The sequence below is a fragment of the Dendronephthya gigantea genome, unplaced genomic scaffold (genome assembly GCF_004324835.1).
Source record: "Dendronephthya gigantea isolate DGI-Jeju-01 unplaced genomic scaffold, DenGig_1.0 000853F, whole genome shotgun sequence".
Lineage (NCBI taxonomy): Eukaryota > Metazoa > Cnidaria > Anthozoa > Malacalcyonacea > Nephtheidae > Dendronephthya > Dendronephthya gigantea.
In genome coordinates this window covers 214-20,885 of record NW_021163863.1, presented here as the reverse complement: position 1 = coordinate 20,885, position 20,672 = coordinate 214, and the positions used below count along the sequence as shown (strand labels likewise).

The 20,672-nt window shown below is 35.8% G+C and overlaps 6 protein-coding genes across 6 annotated transcripts; 4 read left to right on the top strand and 2 right to left on the bottom strand.

Annotated features, from left to right (window-relative positions):
* Positions 1-4,595: 4,595 nt before the first annotated feature.
* On the bottom strand, positions 4,596-5,986 carry LOC114544583. Its single transcript, XM_028563174.1, has 5 exons — positions 5,951-5,986; positions 5,540-5,801; positions 5,317-5,436; positions 5,050-5,129; positions 4,596-4,930 (listed from the first exon to the last, which is right to left on the bottom strand). Exons 2-5 carry the CDS (start codon positions 5,791-5,793, stop codon positions 4,830-4,832), a joined length of 555 nt encoding a protein of 184 aa, XP_028418975.1. The 5' UTR covers positions 5,794-5,801; positions 5,951-5,986; the 3' UTR covers positions 4,596-4,829.
* Positions 5,987-6,173: 187 nt separating this feature from the next.
* LOC114544581 lies at positions 6,174-8,018 on the bottom strand. The gene is made up of 6 exons (XM_028563173.1): positions 7,557-8,018; positions 7,363-7,479; positions 7,002-7,209; positions 6,753-6,910; positions 6,467-6,645; positions 6,174-6,341 (listed from the first exon to the last, which is right to left on the bottom strand). Exons 1-6 carry the CDS (start codon positions 7,863-7,865, stop codon positions 6,257-6,259), a joined length of 1,056 nt encoding a protein of 351 aa, XP_028418974.1. The 5' UTR covers positions 7,866-8,018; the 3' UTR covers positions 6,174-6,256.
* Positions 8,019-8,291: 273 nt separating this feature from the next.
* LOC114544580 lies at positions 8,292-11,933 on the top strand. The gene is made up of 8 exons (XM_028563172.1): positions 8,292-8,549; positions 8,683-8,819; positions 9,062-9,517; positions 9,618-9,923; positions 10,082-10,291; positions 10,413-10,709; positions 11,305-11,359; positions 11,773-11,933. Exons 1-8 carry the CDS (start codon positions 8,456-8,458, stop codon positions 11,931-11,933), a joined length of 1,716 nt encoding a protein of 571 aa, XP_028418973.1. The 5' UTR covers positions 8,292-8,455.
* Positions 10,419-15,487, top strand: LOC114544579. The gene is made up of 6 exons (XM_028563171.1): positions 10,419-11,359; positions 11,773-11,925; positions 12,579-13,124; positions 14,528-14,642; positions 15,042-15,148; positions 15,302-15,487. Exons 3-6 carry the CDS (start codon positions 12,708-12,710, stop codon positions 15,485-15,487), a joined length of 825 nt encoding a protein of 274 aa, XP_028418972.1. The 5' UTR covers positions 10,419-11,359; positions 11,773-11,925; positions 12,579-12,707.
* Positions 15,488-16,033: 546 nt separating this feature from the next.
* Positions 16,034-18,544, top strand: LOC114544578. Its single transcript, XM_028563170.1, has 3 exons — positions 16,034-16,326; positions 16,911-18,447; positions 18,533-18,544. Exons 1-3 carry the CDS (start codon positions 16,091-16,093, stop codon positions 18,542-18,544), a joined length of 1,785 nt encoding a protein of 594 aa, XP_028418971.1. The 5' UTR covers positions 16,034-16,090.
* Positions 18,545-19,507: 963 nt separating this feature from the next.
* On the top strand, positions 19,508-19,936 carry LOC114544584 (52 kDa repressor of the inhibitor of the protein kinase-like). Its single transcript, XM_028563175.1, has one exon. The coding sequence runs from the start codon at positions 19,508-19,510 to the stop codon at positions 19,934-19,936; it is 429 nt and encodes a 142-aa protein (XP_028418976.1).
* Positions 19,937-20,672: the final 736 nt, after the last annotated feature.

Below are 20,672 nucleotides of genomic sequence, written 5' to 3'. Positions count from 1 at the left end.
GGGCCTAACTTCACGGGCGCCTGTTCTCGGCGAAATGCGAAATATTTTGCCTGTTTCTTTTGAATTTCGACCGCTTGAATCAATTAATTATGCATCATTGCTCACAATTCAAAAGAAGCAGGAGAAATATTTCGCATTTTGCTTGAAAATTTAGCCCGTGGAATTAAGGCTTAAGACAAAAATTTATGCATACAATTTCAAAAATTACTTACCCTTTCATGATATTAAGCGAACACAAATACATTTACACTACATTTTTAACATAAATTATTTCCCATTGCTGGAAGCCATCTTGTTCCAGTCGCGTATTCCAGTTCGAGTTGATAAACATAAAACAAATGATTCGCGCGGCTTTTGCTCTACATGGAGATTACAAGAACATCATTTTCACACAATTGAAAATATGATTGTATATAAATCACAGAGGGTCTATACTGTATAGTACAGTATGTATTTTGTGATATCTATAACACAAAAATATACAGAAAAAAATACAGGTTGTTTCTTTCATATACACATAATACCTGGTAAGAAAGCTCCATTTTAATGAGATTTATCGAACTAGGATATGTGCGAATTTGTCATTTGTTTATAATATTCAACAACAATTTCAAAGATTTACTTGCCTTTTAAATTCTGATTTTCCTGTTGGACGGGATAGTGAAGCGAAGAACATTTGATGAGAATATTCGAAGTGTATACAGCAAACAACAGCTGAACATCACGTGTTTTATGTAGAACGAAGTTTGGCTGTGAATAGCCAGTTATAAATCTTCAATCTCTTTACACCTAGGTTGAAAGAAAGCTCCATTTTAATATGATTTATCGGATTAGGATATCATGGCCGTAAAACGCCATATTGCCACTGGGTTTAAATTTACTATATTTGCGAATTTGTCAGTTTATCATATTCTACAACAGTTCCAAAGATTTACTTGCTTTTAAATTCCCATTTTCCTTTTTCGACGCGATAGTAAAGCGAAGAAATACGATCATACTGTCATACATTTATGAGAATATTCGAAGTGTATAGAGCAAACAACAGCTGAAATCATGTGTTTTATGTAGAACGAAGTTTGGCTTGAATAGCCATTTATAAATCTTCAATCCCGTTTACACCTAGGTTGAAAGAAAGCTCCATTTTAATAGATTTATCGAACTAGGATATCATGGCAGTAAAACGCCATATTGCCACTGGATTTAGATTTACTATATTTGCGAATTTGTCAGTTTATATTATTCTACAACAATTTCAAAGATTTACTTGCCTTTTAAATTCTGATTTTCCTGTTGGACGGGATAGTGAAGCGAAGAAATACGATCAAGTGTATAAGCAAACAACAGCTGAACATCACGTGTTTTATGTAGAACGAAGTTTGGCTGTGAATAGCCATTTATAAATCTTCAATCCCCTTTACATCTACGTTGAAAGAAAGCTCCATTTTAATAAGATTTATGGAACTAGGATATCATGGCCGTAAACGCCATATTGCCACTGGATTTAAATTTACTATATTTGCAAATTTGTCAGTTTATCATATTCTACAACAGTTCCAAAGATTTACTTGCCTTTTCAATTCCGATTTTCCTTTTGGACGGGATAGTTGACCCATTCAAGAGAGATGTAAGAGTATTATTTAATTTTGACTTATCCGCCGTTTAAGCTATAAATGGCCTTGATACAACCGGGCCGGGACTATAAGTAAATGTGTGGAGCTGTATTATTATATAAATCCAGACTGTCTTAGAGCGTTTTGAGATCGTTTAGATTGTTGTACGAGAGTTGTTTCATGAAATTGTTGTAAATTGAAAATAGAAGTAAAACCAGCGTGTGCAGGTTAATTTACTGAAGGAAGCTTGCCAAGAATTTAGTGAAAATATTTGACAAACTTTAAGCAGTTTTCATTATTGGCTGAATACCAACTGTATATTTACGGTCTACACAAAGGTCTCGGAGATGTCAATTTCAAAACAAAAAGTCAATTTCGTTTAAACTATGTACTTACAGCACGGTTTTTACCCTGGGTGACACATTGGACGAGACGAGGCAGCTCGTCGTGAAGAGAAGCGTGGCGTCATAGAATTTCACGTCGTTGGGAACTGGCTGCGAGGACAGCTCTCTCAAAAGAATATTATGTGGTTGATTGGCTTACAAAAAGTATTTTCATATCAACTAACGCAATGCCGAAAGAATATATCACGAGATTGGTTTTGATCAGTAAGTGAACCAGTAAATTTTAGCTGCAAACTATTGGCACGGTCAAAATGGATGCGCTGTGCTTTAAATTGCTGTGCATCAAATTGGACGCAGGCACCAATTTTAGCTGTCCCGTGCTAATAAATTGACTACATCATTCTATAAAGAGCTTCTTGCTACTTTAGATGTTTTGGTTGTTGAATGTATGCAAATATCATCGTAGATAAATTGTACTGATAATTTGCTCACTTTAACTTAATCTAATGATCTGCCATCTGAGCCACTTTGTTTAGCAACAAAAGAACGAGACACATTTTTACGGCACCCATGTATAAAAACTATCGCACAAGGTAAATTTCATTCAGTCTCGAACAACGGGTTTTCACTTGTGTTAAACATTACAGACATTAAAATAATCTCCGGTTTTCTTAAACACCGTTTAAAAAATTGAAATCTGGATTACCATCACGCATTCATAAATGGAAAAAATTGTGATTAGCTAGTATTTTTGTCAAATTGGCTTCTAATATCCGCTTGCATTAAAATATGTTTGCTAATTTGCATGCTAGCCCGGACAAATAATTATGATCTTATTAACTCTCCTTTTTTCGGCGTTCTGTGAATATAAATTGTTTTTAAATGCAAGCGTAAATTGAATATACTAACCAAAGCCAAAGCGTAAATTGAATATGTTAACACATTGAGTTTTATTAACACACACTCGATCTTTTTTATTTTAAAATTTCGTCCAGTTTCGGTCACCATTCATATTGGTAGGCATGATATCTCTTGAAGAATGATTCGATTGGATTTTATAACTTATTGTATTAATTATATATAATAAATGTAATATTACACTAACTCCGGTAAACTCGAACCCCCGGTAACTCGAACAATTTTCCTTTCCCTTAGGGAGTTCGAGTTAGCGAGGAACTATTGTATTTTAAAAGCGCACTCGAACTTGTTGAGTGGGAGTCATAACATTTCATGGCGGTATTTCCACTCGAATAAGAGCTTAATTTTCAGTGTTTTTCGTTAAATCTTTGTATCGATTAAGAAATAACTTTCTCTTTATCGGTGATGACAAAATTTGTATGTCACACTCAATGAGTGTGAGTGTAACACAGCCTACAGGCGAGAGTGTGGATACGGAAGAATTACTGATAATCGTTTGATATTTATCTGTTTTGAGAGCGTAATGTCCGAAATTTTTGTATTCGGTGTTTATAGACAGAAATTTGAGTTTCTGCAGAGATCGTTTATGAAAGTATGGGTTAATGTTTGTCGCAGATAAACTACCCGAGGTAGAAATATTAGCAACATCTAGTCAAGAATTGTGTGACAGGCAGGAGATGATTTTCTGCAGTTGTCAGCATTAAAATTGGATCTTGCCAGTCACGGAAAACCTTTGCACTCTAAAAAAAGATGTGTTTTCAAACACACCAAGGTGTGTTTTCAAACACATAAAGGTGTGTTGTGAAACACACTTTTTTGAAAAAAGAGTCATAGGTGGGTTGATAAACACACCTTACTGGGTCACAGAACACATCTTGGTGTGTACAGAAACACACCCGCCCGTGTCAACTGACACACCTTATGTTAACACACCTTTTTCTGGAAGAAAAGGTGTGTTCAGCAAACACACCTTTAGAACACACCATGCAGAGAGCACACCTTGCTTTGACACACCTTGACAGAGACACACCATAGAAGTGAGCACACCATTTTCTAGAGAAAAAGGTGTGTTCAACAAACACACCTTTTTCAGAACACACCATGCAGAGAGCACACCTTGCATTGACACAACTTGACAATGACACACCATACAAGTTAACACACCATTTTCTGGAGAAAAAGTGTGTTCAACAAACGTTCGTGAAAAACACAACTTTTTCCAGAACACATTATGTAGAATGCTCACTTTCATGTCACACCTTGACAAAGACATACCTATCTGGCTATCTATAGCACCACCATTAGGAAACACACCTTCTTGAGTGAAACAGCTTTACCTTTTTGGTTACCATACAGTGGCAATATTTATTCACAATTAATCACAAAGTCTTCTACATTTGAACTATCTTTTTCAACTATATAAAATTTTCCATTAGATTTAATAATATGCAAAACCCCATGCCAGGGTAAGTTTTGAATTACTACGTACAACAAGCCTTTCATTAGTTTTATGAACTTGGTAGTACATAAAATGTCTGTGGAAAGCAGATGTCTCCAAAACTCGAACAACAAAAAATTTTCTATCTTCCCAAACAACGATTTCTTCCACTCACCATAAACCGGATAATCTCTCTCACCAATCTCATCCATTTCCTGCAGTCGCAGAGCACATCCTGGCTTGTAAATTATGCCATGAATCTCCACATGCCTAACATGCTAAAAAATTAGATTACAATGCAATAGTTCATTTGATAAACATAAGATAGTATGATTCATCTCATCCCAAATTCAGTTTTTGCCTGATAAATCACAGTGATATTAAGAGATAGTTCAGTTGATAAATAGTAGCTAGATTGAATATTGTAGTAGTTAGTCCTTTATTATGTCATATAAATGATATAATTTTTTATTCATAATTACATTAAAAAACAACTTGGCAATATTAAACTGATAAATATTACCTGCTTCCTTTACATGGCTGTGCCAGTTGATCAACACTAGCAGCTTGAGCTATCATGCCAAAATATGGATGGCTGTGCAAATCAACATTGTGATCGCCTTAAACAGACATTAGGAAACACATGAAAAAATAGATTTAAATTGGAATAATAGCTGTATATGCATATTTATACATATGTAAAATTACAAATTTTTATAACTATATATGCATTATTTACCTAATCCAACAACATCACCACTATACAGGTAATTAGTCAAGGGCTGCTTGGGAGAACTCAGAAGGTTCCAGCACATGTTCCTAAATAAAAAACAATTACACCATGATTAGTATGATAAATACACAATTCTGTAAAAAATGTATAATTGAAATACACAAATCTACACATTTATTCAAAATTAAGCCTAGAGTGATAAAACACAGCTACTTTAGAGGGGTGGAATACAAGTCAATCTAATTGTGCACAATGATTTTAAAAAATATATACCTTTGATGGGAAAATGCAAGTGATTTGGGGACATTTTTAAAGTTCTTGGTAATTGAACTTTTCAGGAAACTGTGTTTAGCCTCAAATCTCATGGTCCAGATATTTCTAGGTGGCCCAAACCTACAACGCAAACATTTAATTATAATCATCAATAATTTAATAGGATGATGTTCTCTAACTCAAAAATAATTTGGAAGTAACTTTTACATCAATAATTTTTTACCTAACAATTTCATCAGGTATATGTATAAGATAATGCATTTTTGGAATTATGGATGCATTAGGGTAGAGATTTTTGAACATTTTGTGATGATCATTAATCATAACTTTCAAATAGGCAGCATCAGCCTTTGTTATTCCTGGAGAAGTACAAATTTGAACAATATTCCAAAGTTTCAGCAAACAATGCCAGTTTTCCAGTTGCTCATCCACTTTATCACCAATCATGATTGGCAAGAACCTGAATAAACACCACATTTGAGATGCTGCAACAAAAAGACTCAGGTTAAAATAGCATTACATAGTCTACATTTGGTAGTTCAAGACAATTAGGCTGCATAAAGCAAGACATATAAATTAGTTAATACTTTCCCAATGACTGCAGTGAAAGAAAGGGTTTTAAAAGTATATGTACCTGATTGTTTAAGCTTAGCTTCAGTGACACCATTGATTGTTTCCCTGTAGTTGCAGTTGGCTTATTCTTTTTGTTCATGTATCCATAATCAAAGTTTTCATCCTCCGATTTAACTCTTTGAGTGTGATACATCTGCTTTCATCAATCAGATACTTCAGCATCAACTTTGTTTCATAGGGTACCAAGCCATCCAAAATATATGCATTATATCTTCAGGAATGCAAATGCAAACATCAAAATGTTGCACCTTATCCAACACACTTAATCTGTTTACCCCATAGGTTGTGGAAAGTTGTTCACGGATGTTTAATGCATTATCTTCATCTTCAATACATGCACATATTTGTCTGTGATTATCCAAATCTCTTTCTGAAAAGTCTTCAGATAAAAACTAAAACAGAAAGGTAATCCAAATGCACATTGTGTAAATTGTAAAAATGCCCTTATTGCTCAGCAAAATATCTCCCAAATTACAGTAGGGAAAAAAGCTATTTCTTCAAATTATAGCATATTTACCTTATTGTTGGTCTCCAGTCTTGTTCCCATACAATGCCTACAAATTCGCAATGCTCCTCCAACACCTTCCTTGAAACCACTGACATAGTTGCTACCAAGTGTATCTCCAGTCCACAATAACAGATCACCTCGAAACACACACGGGCAACACCATTTATGGTAAAACAGTGACCATTAGCCTAAAATATAGGAAGCTATAATGTTGGACAAATTTGCATACTAGAGGAATTTTGTCTTTTTTTTTTCTTATATACATACAATACTGTAATGCATAAAGTAAAAATACCTTCGCCAAACAATTGACATCCTCAATGAATGGCATCAAAAGATTATCGATCCCAAATGACTTGATGTCTTTTGTTTTAGCAATAGCTATAAGTTGTATACTGCGGATGCTTGATCTAAACATTGGCCTTATATTGCCCAGCACAAAGTAAAAGACACCTAAAAACAAATTTTATATGTGATTGGGCAGCTAACATGCTTATGAAATAAGCTGTTCATAGATTCATAGACATAATATAAAGACACACACCAATTTTATGAATCTTTGCTTTTGAACCTAAAGGATTGGCTATTTCTAGATCATCATAATAGCCCAACAGCTGCAGGGCATCACTGTGGAGGGAGAATACTGGATGACTCTTGAAAAAATCCCCATCCATTACATCTCGAAGAACACCATCACATGAAAAATGTGGATTTTCAACTTCCTTTAAAACATCTGGGTTTTGAAGAAGTGCCTAAAATATATGATCAAAAAAATGTTTGAAAAAAATATTTGCAACAAATGGATGCATCCAGTGATTTGAATCTTGAAAAGCCAAAGTAATGGCATTTAGCACCAGAATAGTGACATCAATTATTTGCTAGTCTTTCATATAAAATATATTTACCTCCAAAGTCTTTAATAATGGAACTTGATAACCAAAAACTGTGACACGTTTAAGTATTTTTCTCCCTTGTCGAAAATCACTTCTCCACTGTTTTCCCATCTCAACTTCTATTGGTTCCTGCAAATCAGTTAAAAAAATATAAAGCAAGCTGACAAAGCTGGCAGCTGGTTCAGGTTTGGTAGGTTGGTAATTACCACCAAATTGAAATGACGCTTAAAATATGATCTTTGTTGGTATTCTGAATCAACTCCGTCGAAGACACTCTCTGCTGAAAATAACTTTTCCACATCTTGGTCAAATTGCAATTCTTGACCAGGATTACTGTTTATCTTTTCGACAAGCGATTTTTTGACTATGTCCAAATACTCAGTTAGTAGATTTTTCGCTGAATCTTTGACCAAGTCCACGGCACTCTGGGTGAGCATACCTCTTGTTTTGGAACATAAAAGGAATTTGGCAGCATGGCGTTGCATTAGACTTCGTGCTTCTCCCTCGTCAAACATCTCCTGAAAATGGTTCTCATTTTCCCCATCATTTAAGTCTTCTTCCACTGTTAAAGCCTTATGCTGTCTGTAATAATGTTTTTGGAGACTGTTTATCTTTGTAAACGACCGTGGACAGCTGTTACAAAATATCTTGAAATTCGGCTCGTTTGAGTGTATTTAACCAAGTGATAAAAAAAAGCTTACTTTGTCCGCTGCAACATACAAAATTACAGTAATCGCAGCGAAATTCAGTTGATCGGCCATTTGTATATACTAAAAACACATTATTTCGCCTTGTGCCTTACTGACTTTTAATACTTAGTTTATTTCCCAGTATGTTTTCAATCGATATTAGCCGAAAAATTGGAGCATTTGCAAAAGGCCTGGGAGCCATTCTATTCTCTCACGGTAATGTCACCACTGGGAATACCATATATGTATTTAAAGTAACACGTGACCGTAAGTCTGCCAATAGGAATTCCCTATGGTGTGATGCGGGAAATTTAGACCTGCTTGTAAAAATTTGACTGATATCTTGCCCGTTCGACGTTCCAAGAAGATTACTCACAACATTTACTCTGTTTTTTAAATATAATTTCATCACAAGTATGGCTGTGTGTTTAGTAGCAATGTTCACTGAAGACCTTATTGCTCACTTGTTATCAAAAGGCATCTCAAGAGAAATTTGCGATCAACTGAAAGGTATGCCTCATGTGGTTGAACCATTGCCAAAATGCTAAAGCGTTTAAGTTTTTATGTGTGCGTTAAGCTTTCTTTTTTATTATACAGTTTAATGAATACGATCTACTAACAGTTTATGATTATAATGTTTCAGAAAATGCTATTGATGGGGGTACATTGAACTTTTTGATGCAAGACATCGACGAATTCAAAGCGGTCTTACCTAAATCTGGCCATCGAATTCAACTAAAACAAAAATTGGCCTTTACTTTATCTGCGACAACAGAAAACGTAAGTTTACTTTGTTTAAACAGGATATAAATATAAACTTTGATTTAACAAGAATATTAATTTGTCGTTAATTCCTTTAGTTTGCCTAACAGGCTTTTATATAACAGTACTAATTGAAAATTATAAGCCGAGAGAAGGCACTGTCACATTGGGCAATTGAAATAATCAATTGTATTCCCATCACTAATAATGACTACTTCTCAATATTTTACATGAAAGTATTTACTATTTGTCAATAATAGGAAAAAATGCCTCAGCAAATTGTGATGCCACATGATGATGAACCACACACATCAGAGCTAGAACCACCAATGCCAACTGAACCACCTTTGCCAGTGGAACCACCTTTGCCAGTGAAACCACCTTTGCCAACCATGGCATGTGAAAGCAGTGTTGAAAGTGTGAAAGCAGGTGTTCAAATGAAGAAACCACTCAAGAGTCCCAAACCTATTACTAATAGTTCAGATGCCACAGCCCTACCAAACACTCTCCCATTTCCTGAGAGTTTCTCTGTGCGAGTGCAGATGGCAATAAAAAATGGCTCTGTTGCCCCTGAGCGAACACAGCTGATTGCAGATGTAGGGACCTTTTATTATGGTTTGTCCAGCCACCCAAAGCAAGGTGACTACAAGAGGATTGCCATTTTAGTGTGCGAGAAATTCCCTGAGTTGAGAGATTCCAATCAAGCAAGCTATTGGGTAAGTGTCACAAGAGGGAATATTCTGTATATGTACTTAAAATATACTTGTCATGGCAATGATCCTAATCCCAAATATCATATTTTGTCTACATATATAGGTATCAATCCAGAAACAATTGTCGCAATTCTTCAGAAACCTTCGGCGGCGGACAGTTAACAAAGCGATGCATGGACAACCCCATGGTTATGCAAATGAAAGTGCCTCAAAGAAAATAAAACTGACTGCAGAGGATGATGAGCAAGCTCAAAAAAGAAATATGGAGCTTTTGAAAAAAGCAAAACCTGGTGCAATGGCTCCTAAACATTTGCAAAACTCTTTGTCGACACATTTAATGAGCGGAGGAAACTTATCGAAAATCAAGCTACATCTTCTACAGAGGTCTTGGAGGAATGTCCATATCTTGGTCATCCAAATGTTGTAAGTATCTTCACATGATGTCTTGTGCAGTCATATATACACATGTAGTTTTTAGGGTATAATATTAAAACAATGGGTAACCCTATTGAAGCAATGGCAACTTGTTTCAAACACCTGCAAAATGTCTTTGATTATCTTAATTAGGTAAGAAAAGAAGTTAGCAGAATCATTGGGCAGAAAAATTGGGAAAAAGAGGCTGAAAAGAAGTTGGAGACTGCATTGAAAGCTGTCATACAAATTAAGGATAAGGAATGTGAAATGAGAAGTGAACAGGTTGTGGAGGCTGTGGAGCAAATTGAGAGAAAGACAAAAAGGAACAAAGGAACAACAACAAGTGTTCTAAAAAAGATGTATGTATTTGTCAATTGCACCTTGCACACTCTAGTAGATAGCTGAGTGGCAAATCAATGATCTTAATCTTTAGGTTTACCTCAATGCTGGAATTGTAATTAACTGTTTTAATTTTGTTTTACAGCCTGCATCCACCATGAGACCAGAAACCTTGTTCAAAGACAAGAATGTCGAGTTTCGCTTGGTTGTGATTGGGTCTCCTGAGGAGGTCAACCAAGTTTTTGTGGCAGGTGAAGACCAGTCATTTATTGAGAGTGAAGGTATACTCCAAGGTTTGATCGACCTGCTTTGTTGTTACTATGCATATCACGTCTCCTACCCTGAAAGTATGGAAGGATGCTTGCTTTTCCTACAAGACATTCTTTTGCCAACAAATGATGGCAACTACAGAGGAACAAAATTTTCCTCATTTATGGCAAAGGTGCACCAAGGAATTAAGGACAATTCTGATTAGAACAATTTATACATGCCTGGACATTCATGCTTATATTATATGCATGCCATATATTTAAGGCAAATTATTATTAAGGCAAATTTTCCATATGACTTTTAAATATTTGTTGTGAATATATGTAAGTGTTTTCTTGTATGATAATGTTTTCTATTTTTAATACATATTTCACTGTTTATGGACAAACTGTTCTGACTATTCATTCTATTTAGATAATTGCCCTAGGCAATTTGATCTTGTGTGTTGGGTAGCACACCTTAGTGTGTTCCAAAACACACCTTGCACCACCTAGCAGTATGTGTCTTGGAACACACCAAAGTTGTGTAGGAAAACACACCAAAGTTGTGTAGGAAAACACACAACAGTGTGTTTCAAAACACACCTTAGTGTGTACTAAAGCACACCTTTTGCAAAACACACCTTATAGTGTGTCAAATTCTGGACAAGCAAGAAACACACCTTAAGGTGTGTTTTGGGACACACCTGCGTGTGTAAGAAAACACACCTTAACCTGTGTTATATTCTGGACAAAAAAGGTGTGTTATTTGAACACACCTTTTTTTAGAGTGTGAATACGTACAATCCAGAAAGTCAGTTTATACAAGACCTTCGAGAGAAAGGTGAGTGTACTGTCTGACGCTTTTGAAATACTATCTTTATTTGTGTTTAGAATCTTAACAATCACGACTGCCGTAGAACATTCTAAATCTACTGAATTAATTGAAACGTATAGATTGTGATGTAACCCAACCACTGTCAGTTGTTAACCATATATAGAATGCATATCTCTTGCTGTTCTGATCCACCTAAAATAGCGTGATATAACTATGACGCCTGTCTATGGAGTTATATTTCATTCAAACCCGTTCACAATTTGTAAGTTACGACCTTTTCCAAAACAGTAAATTGATTGCGGCTGGAAAACCTTTCATCAACATTTCTCATCAACACATAACAAACCCTAAATTCACTTCATAAAATTCTGAATGATTTTGTCAGGATTTAAATTTTAAACGTTTTCCTTTTTTTTCAGAAGTCCCTGGTATGAAGGGAGTAGTATCGTCATCTAAAGGATTACACACCAAACTACGTCAAGCTGCTCAACGGAAAAATGGAGTAACAAAAGAACGCAAACAGTTGATTAAAATGGGAAATAAGCTGAGAGCTGAATTGTTGAAATATAAAGGTATTTGAAGGGATATTTTGGAATATCTATTAAGATGGCATTAATATATATACGTTAGTCGAAATAAATTACTGTAAGAATGAATTGAATACATTTTTCCTATAATCATGATGCGTAGCTTCTGTTGTTCGCAAAAGACTAACTGCATGTGCAAAGAGATCCCGCGATGATTACGTCACTACCGCATGTAGGGTAGTGACACGTGACCGGGCTCCAGAACACCGCGGAATAAGTCTGGGCAAACGCCGGTCGGTTATAAGCATATGGCGAAAAACTTCAATTGGAACTGTTGAAAGAAAACATGCAAGTTAATTGATAAGATATAAGTTAAACTTGTACTTGAAAATGTACCGAAAACGGGTGGACTAAACATTCGTTTAATGCGTCCTTTGATTGAAATATGAAATAAAATTGTTTTGCAGAGCGTCTTTAAACCATTTTTGATAAATTGTTAAGAACAAAAGTTTAAACCTATATAATAGAAGTTGAGAAAAACTACAATTATTGAGAACACGAAAATTTCTTGTTTCTCCGCAGCGTGGCGGCTTTGGTATAATGAGAGATGCTGAAATAAGTAATCTCGTGGTAAAATCGATTAGTGTACCGCTGCCACCGTTTTGATTTTAGAATGTTATTCTATCGTTATATATTAGGAGGGAAAAAATCGCCTTCAATTGAGGCACGTCAATCGTCCAAAGATCCGCAGAATGTGGCGCAAACATCCCGATCCCAACTACGGGGTTTGGAACAGTTGCAATATGAACTAACAAGCAAAGAACTGCATGCAGTATGCACAGAGAACACTAGCGAGGAATAATGATCAGCATTCGCTATCTCCTCGCAAAAAAAATTCCGCGTCGGCCCAAAAACTTCAAAAACACTCTTCAAACACGGAACTCGCAGAAAAAGCAGGCCTACCGGAATCGTCTACTGTTCGTGACGAAATCGTCTCGCGATGGCAACCTTCGTTCTCATCAGACGACCGCGCGTCGTTACAAGATGTCTGGAAACTACTAGACGAGGACAGTTCTGGATTAACCCATCGCGGGGACGAAGTCAGCAAGTCTCAGCTTCGGGAAAGTTTCTCAACTACGGACAGTTTCACGGTCAAAGGTCAGCCTAGTCACGTGCATCTCAAGCCAGAGTGTTCCAAGGCTGCGCTGTCTGTCAAGGCAGCTGGGAAATGGACACTCTCCCAGGTAAAAGCGAAGATAAGAAATTATAATATATAAGACGACGATGTTCGCGAGGGATTGTAGATATTTTTATTTACCTATAATATTTGTTTTTAACAAGACCGGTCATTCATGGCAGTAGGAGGCTGTGTTGGGAATTTGTGTGTTTAACCCTCACTTCCAATCTGTCCTTAATTATCCAATTTTCTTACTTACTATTGATCCCCATGCAGTATTAATTTATACCCATGACGTTTGCATGCATTATAATAATCATTCTATTTCCGCATAAAATCCAACACCCCCCCCCCTATTATAATATAAAAAGTATTAGAATATAAAAGTTGTGCCTCGTTCAGTGTTCACCGTCCCAAAAATGTTAACTTGATTGAATTCTAATTTTAACGCAACTGTTCGAAATATATGTTAAAATCTAAAGCACTAAATTCTATACTGTCTTTCTTGTGCGACCAGATCTAATGATCTTGATCCCCTTACAAAAACTAACTATAGTTTCGACAAAATAACTATAGTTTTTTGCCTTAAAACTTTAGTTCTTCTGAACAACTATAGTTTCAGACAAAAACACTATAGTTATTCGTGACACTATAGTTTCCAAATACAGAAACTACAGTTTTTCGAAACTATAGTTTTGTTCCAAACTATACTTTAACTATAGTTGTTTTAAAAACTATAGTTTTCAACAAATAGTAGCCGCTGGAAACTATAGTTATAATTGAAACTAAATTTGAACTATAGTTTTTTTAAAGACCTATAGTTTACAACAAATGGTTACTAATAAAACTATAGTTATTCTAGAGAAACTATAGCTGCACTTTTTTATTTGCATAATCTGTAGTCAAGAAAAAGTGATTTGCGATACATATATATATATATATATATATATATATATATATATATATATATATATATATATATATATATATATATATATATATATATATATAGATTTCGATTACCAATATTTAGCATACATTAACATTTACATACCTTTGTACTCAACACATAAGCGTGTTTAACCTTTGACCATCTTCAAGACTCTCAGAATCTTTTATCTTTTAACAGTTTCAGTAATTAGTTCAAGGAAAACGGCAGATCGGAGGAAAATCACAAAAGAAATATGTTGGGATTAGTTGGGATATTTTGGGATATTTTGGGAAACTATTGCGTCGAGACGAGACGTGAATATCCGATTATTCCCTAATATGGGCATGCTCGCATTTTAATTTGCCCACATGTGACCTGAGTATGACATGCCAACTCTCTTGGCGGCCATTTCGAATTTACCGACAACAGTGTTTTAAAGACCTCGGCAATTAAACGACTTAATGGCTTACGCTTTGGTTAATTTCTTCGAAGAGAATGCTTGGGATGTCATTCCATATTCCGATATTGTTTTTACTCAGGAACATAAACAAAATGAAATCGAGAACGGGACAAAAATGTTGGTTCTTTGGAAAGATACAAAATCCAAGAAAGCAACCAAAAGAAAATTCCCTGCCGAGATTGTAAAGATATCAGGTTTGAAATTAAGTTTATATATTCCTTGAGTCATTATTGTTCGCCTTTGGCGTTTTATGTCTTGAAATAAATATAATTTATTTAGGGTAAGATGGGTTTTATAGTTAATATATTCAAGTCCTAATCATATAAATGATCCCAAATGATTCAGATCAGGCTGTTTTGAAATATAATCATGTTTGAAGTATAATTCATATCATGGTGATTGAAGTCCTAATCATCTAAATGATCCCAAATAATTCAGAGCAGAGTGTGTGAAGTCTCAAGTAATTTAATATTTGTCTATATAACAGCATATATTACTTCCCACTTTTAGATACGACATATTCAGAAATCAGCACCAAGTCCATCCCTGCCATAATCTTTGTTCATATTTGTTATATTTTAAATAAACAATAGATGACAAAGACTGGTTACTCAAATACATGAGAGAAGATGATTCTCCGGTTAAAACAGGCAAAGGTTTCCGTGTTATAAATGATAGCGACAGTGACACAGAAAGACAGGTAAAAGTCTTAAAGTTACAGAGATAATTTTTCCATTCCAAATTTTCTCTAACAAGGTGTTTTTTGAGCACATATACAAAAATAATAGTAATGAGCAAGTTATGTGCATAGTTTATATTCCCCACATTTATTTCTGATCCTGTTTTTCTTCAGCAAGAACCAGCTGCAACGAAGAGGCAGAAAGCAGCATCTAAAAATGCTGAGCAATCAAAGCGATCAACCAATCTGGCTAACATGATAAAGGAAAGATACAGGAAGGTTTGTATAGTTACAGGTCAAAAGGAAGCCTCTGTCAGAAAGAGTAAAATCACCTTGTATATAAGACGATGTGAAAGCTAAATGTTAACATTATTTAAGCTTTTAGCATTGAAATAGCAGTAATATAAAAGCTTCCTTATACTACCTGAGCAGGGGCGGATCTAGGGGTGATCAGAGCGATCACGCGACTAAGGTAAAAATGCCAAGAAAAGTGCTTGAATGAAATAGCAGTCCAGTTGCAAAACACGTGCAGTGTATTGGGGTGATGTCACCAGGTGATGTTTGGCAATCCAGTTGTTAAAAGAGTTCAGCGACCAGGCCTTCGAGCACGAGCGCGCAGAAAAGCGGTCTTATGCATGAATTTTGCTCGCTTCGTCATCAAATCCCAGTCATCTGATTGGCTGTCTCTCTTTTTGCGCGATCTGTGGGGAGTTCTGATCGGTGAAGCGATCAGGGGCTCGAATCGGGCTACTCAATTGGCTAATTCAAAATCTATCTGAATTCTCATTGGTTGTATTTTTCTGATCGATCAGTGTGATCTGACCTTGACCTGAGAGCGTGCACAGCAAGGTTCCTTGCAATTGATCTTTCTGATCGACGTCATCGTAGCTTTGACAGCAACGAAAACTCGAAAGATTCTTTAACTCGAAAGAAAAAAATTATTATCAAAACTATTTATTAATCATGTCAGATCTTTACAACGCCGTGAGATGTGCTTTGGAGAAAGACGATCGGCAATATCTTAAAACTATCGAGGCCGATCTGAAGAAGCGAATAGACGCCGCAGCAAAGCGTTCAACTGAGCAACTACTAAACGAACTGAACAACACCAGCTTTTGCCTCACGAGAAATTTTGCTGCGGAATCGTACATCCCGACGTCTGTTCGGAAGGCAACAAAGAAATTTTGTACGGCCTTAAGGTAAACATAACAATATTTTACAAAGATTTTGTGTATTTGTTCATTGGTGATTGTGTAATTTGTGTTAGAACTGTTAAGCTGCACAAGCTATAAAGTTGAAATTTACACGTTGCACGTTGAAATTTACATAGGATTTCGCTTAATAAATTTGCATATAACTGCGGTCTATGCATACGAATCAAGAGGAATCGAGGAGTGTAATAATGTCTTATGTGAACTTCGTGTATATAATACAATACCTTCTTTGAAATGTACAACCCGATGTATTAAGGCAAAGCTTTGAGCACTGAACTTTGTTTAAAATTCAAAAATAATTATTCAAAACATATAGCAGTAAAGCATACAAGTAGCCATATTTCCTGATTACATTTTAAAAGATGAACACTAGTTTATTATATAATAATTCAGTCTATTATTATATTGCCAATTATTTACACTTAATGGTTCATGAAAGTGGAATATGATGTTTTTGCTATCAAGTTTATCAATTACTAGGTTAATATTTATTCATCTTTGCCTAAGTGACTGAGTAAGTGTATATTAGTAGGTAGGTGTAATAAAACCAAGTTTCATTCATGTTTTAGATCTGACACTACTGGGAACTGCTTGTATAGCTCTGTGTCCTTGGTAGAAGTGGGTAACAATAGCCTAATGGAGCTATTGAGAATTTTGACCTCCATAGAGCTCTACCTTAATGCTGATTTTTATTCTCAGCACCCTTGTTTTTCTTCTGCTGTGGAAGAACATGCTCAATACTTCAGCCAAAGTATCAATAACCTTTTACCATTGTCTGTTTCTAAGGAATGTTTAGATACTGGTTGTATGAAAGATGACTTGGTTAGACAGGAAGCTATACTTAATTGCAGTGAGAAGAAATGGTCATCCTTTCTCTGTATAATGGGTCTTGCTTCAGTTTTGAATAGGAATACTTTCACCTATTATCCTGATTGTGGGCAACAAAGAAGTAAATTGCTATTTAATCGCATGATTCAACCACGCTTAACTCCAAAGAAAGGTTTGGATGATCTTCATATTTTGTTTTGTTATGAAGGTACTGTAACTGCTGGAAAAACCATCCAGCCAAATCATTTTGTTCCTCTTATCTTTCATCAACAGCAGTTGAAAAGAAAGTCGACAGCTGCTTGTCCACAAGTCACTGCCAAGAAACCTAGACCGACTCTTATTTTTCAGAAAAAGGTCTCTAATCCCCCATCTAACATTTCTAAGTTTTTTAAGGTGACAGAGAAATCTGCTTCAAAACCAAAAGAGCAATTAAATAACAATAAACCCAGCACTTCAACCAACACAAAACCAAATATCTCAAAAGCTGATATAACACCTAATGCACCAAAGGTTGAATCACATGGTACCAATTTTGATGTTGCAATGTACCGGGACATGGTGGGAGGTATGAACTCATCTGAAATCTGCAATCTCATCAGAAATGTCTTTAAACCTGATAAGAAGTATTCCTTTCCAAAGACCAATGGCAGAAGCTTCAGGTATGAATGGCTAGACTTATATCCCTGGCTTTGTTATTCCCCTTTGAAGGATGGTGCATTCTGCTTGTCATGTGTTCTGTTTGGGGATCGTTTTCCTGGTAAAGCTTTAAAAATTAAAAATTTATTTTCTGAGCCTCTTCGTCGTTGGAGTGGTACATCATACACTCTGAAAAATCATGCTGGACATGGTACAGGAGGAGAAATGGGCCTGCATGCATGTACATTTCCCATACTAACATCTTTACTTTCCCAGATGTCAGGGAAGGCGCAGCCTATTGAGCTCATTTTAGATACCAACCTCAAGAAAGAGATTGAGGATAACAGAAAGAAACTTGCCCCAATTGTGGATTCAGTAATTTTTTGTGGCCGCCTTGGTTTACCATTACGTGGTCACCGTGATGACTCTAAATACCATCCTGACGTTGGCAGTTACTCTACAGAGAGAGTTGGTAATTTTATTGAGTCTCTTAATTTTAGAGTTCGTGCAGGGGACAGAGTTTTAGAGGATCATTTGAAGAACTGTGGTAAAAATAAAACTTATATCTCAAAAACTAGCCAAAATAAAATTATCAAGTGTGTTGGACAGGTAATAAGTGAGCAGATTATTCAAGATATTAAGGCCAGTAAATTCTATTCCATCATAGCAGATGAGGCTGCAGATTCTTCTCATAAGGAGCAAATGTCTCTTGTTTTACGTTTTGTAGATATTAACATGAATTTCGAGAAGAATTCATTGCTTTCCTTGAATGTAGATGGGGATTAAGTGGTGAACAACTTGCCAAGCTGATCCTAGAAGCACTTAATGACATGACTTTATCCATTGATGATTGTCGAGGACAAGGCTATGATGGTGCAGGTGCTGTCTCAGGGCACATAAATGGTTTGTCAGCTAATATTTTGCGCATTAATGAGAAAGCTCTTTACACTCATTGTTATAGCCATCGACTTAATTTAGCTGTATGTGATTCTTTGACTGTTGTTGAGGTCAATACCATGATGAAACATGTTAAAGATGTCTCAAATTTCATTAATATTTCCCAGACACGCAACATGCCTTTTGAAGAAAATGTCCGTAATTATCCTGAGAGAGAAAGTCGGAAGACAAAGCTGGTAGATGTTTGTCGGACCAGATGGGTTGAAAGAATCGCCGGTTTGGATACATTTATTGAACTTTTCGTCCCTTTATGACACATTAAAGGAGATGAGAGACAATGTAGAGGGGAATTACAGACCAAACCTTGTTGCTGATGCATCTAATTTTTTTGATCTTATAGGAAAGTTTGAATTTATTGTAACTTTGGTAATTTCCCACAATATTCTGGATCGACTTCTGTTACTTTATTGCTACAGGGAAAGAGTATTGATATTATGGATGGAATTCACTTAATTAACACTATGAAAAATGATTTTATTAGTTTTAGAAATTCCATTGACACTTTCCATGAAATCTGGTATGCAGAGGCAGTTGATTTAGCACGAAAGGTTGGAATAAAGAGAGCAAGCCACGGACAGTAGGAAGACAAACAAGCAGGTCCAATCCTCCGTATAAGACAATCTCGGAGTATTATAAGCGTATCATAAGTATCCCTTTCGTTGACCATATTAATTCTGCTTTACAACACAGATTCGACACGGATAGTGTTAACGTTTATAAAGGATTAAGTGTTATACCAACGAAAATGATGTCTTTGAAAGAGAAGGGGAAAGACTGGCGTGATGGATTCAAAGTTGTTGCCGATTTTTACATTGATGATCTACCTTTTCCCTTAGCTCTAGATGCTGAACTGTCATTATGGACGTCTTATTGGGAGACCTACAAAGGACTTCTTCCTGACAATATTCCAACAACTTTAAAAGCTGTTAGCTTTGATGGTTTTGAAAATATTAAAGTTGTTCTTCGTATTTTAGGAACACTGCCCATCACTTCATGTGAGTGTGAAAGAACTATTTCGGCACTGAGATCACTGAAGAACTACCAGCGTAGTACTATGGTTGAGGAACGGTTGAATGGTCTAGCCCTAATGCAAATTCATCAGGAGATAATTCCAGATGTTGAAAAAGTAATTGACAAATTTGCAGAAGGAAACACCAGGTTGAAATTTTCCTAATTATCCTATAACAGTGTATATTTCATATTTTTCGACCAAAAGCTCTTAATTAAAGGTTGAACGTTAAAACTCTTTTGTATATAGCTATCAAGCTTTTGATCAACCGATTTAATTGTCCATCAAATGAAAATTTATTAATTATTATCTATTATGCTGCATATTTGAATAAAATATATATGGGTTAAAGGTTTCACAGTACATGTATGATTGTATTATGGAAGTTGGAATGCGCAATTGGTCGCGAAACGAGAGTGCTGGCATCATAGAGAATGACTGCGAATATAACACTCTTGCGCCATTGCTGCGAAAAGTTCCAACTTCGACGATTGGCTGCGAAAAGAGAGTGCTTGCAAGAAAATTGACTGAAAAAACAACACTCTTGCGCCATCGTTATTTGAAAATAATTTGGAATGCGCAATTGGTCGCGAAACGAGAGTGCTAGCATCATAGAGAATGACTGCGAATATAACACTCTTGCGCCATTGCTGCGAAAAGTTCCAATATGTACTGCTGGCTGTAAAGAAGAACCTGAATTCCGATCTTCAATCCAACATATCTTTTGATAATTTGATTGCTTTGACCGAAGTAGATGTAAGAAACATCAAAATATTCAATCGAACTAGCGTATTTGTGGTTGCACCTATGTAAATTTAATCAAGGATGAATATGTAAAGCATCATTGCTACTAAATTCACCGATTTCTACCCCAGTGCAAAGATTTGAAGGCGGGTGCTGG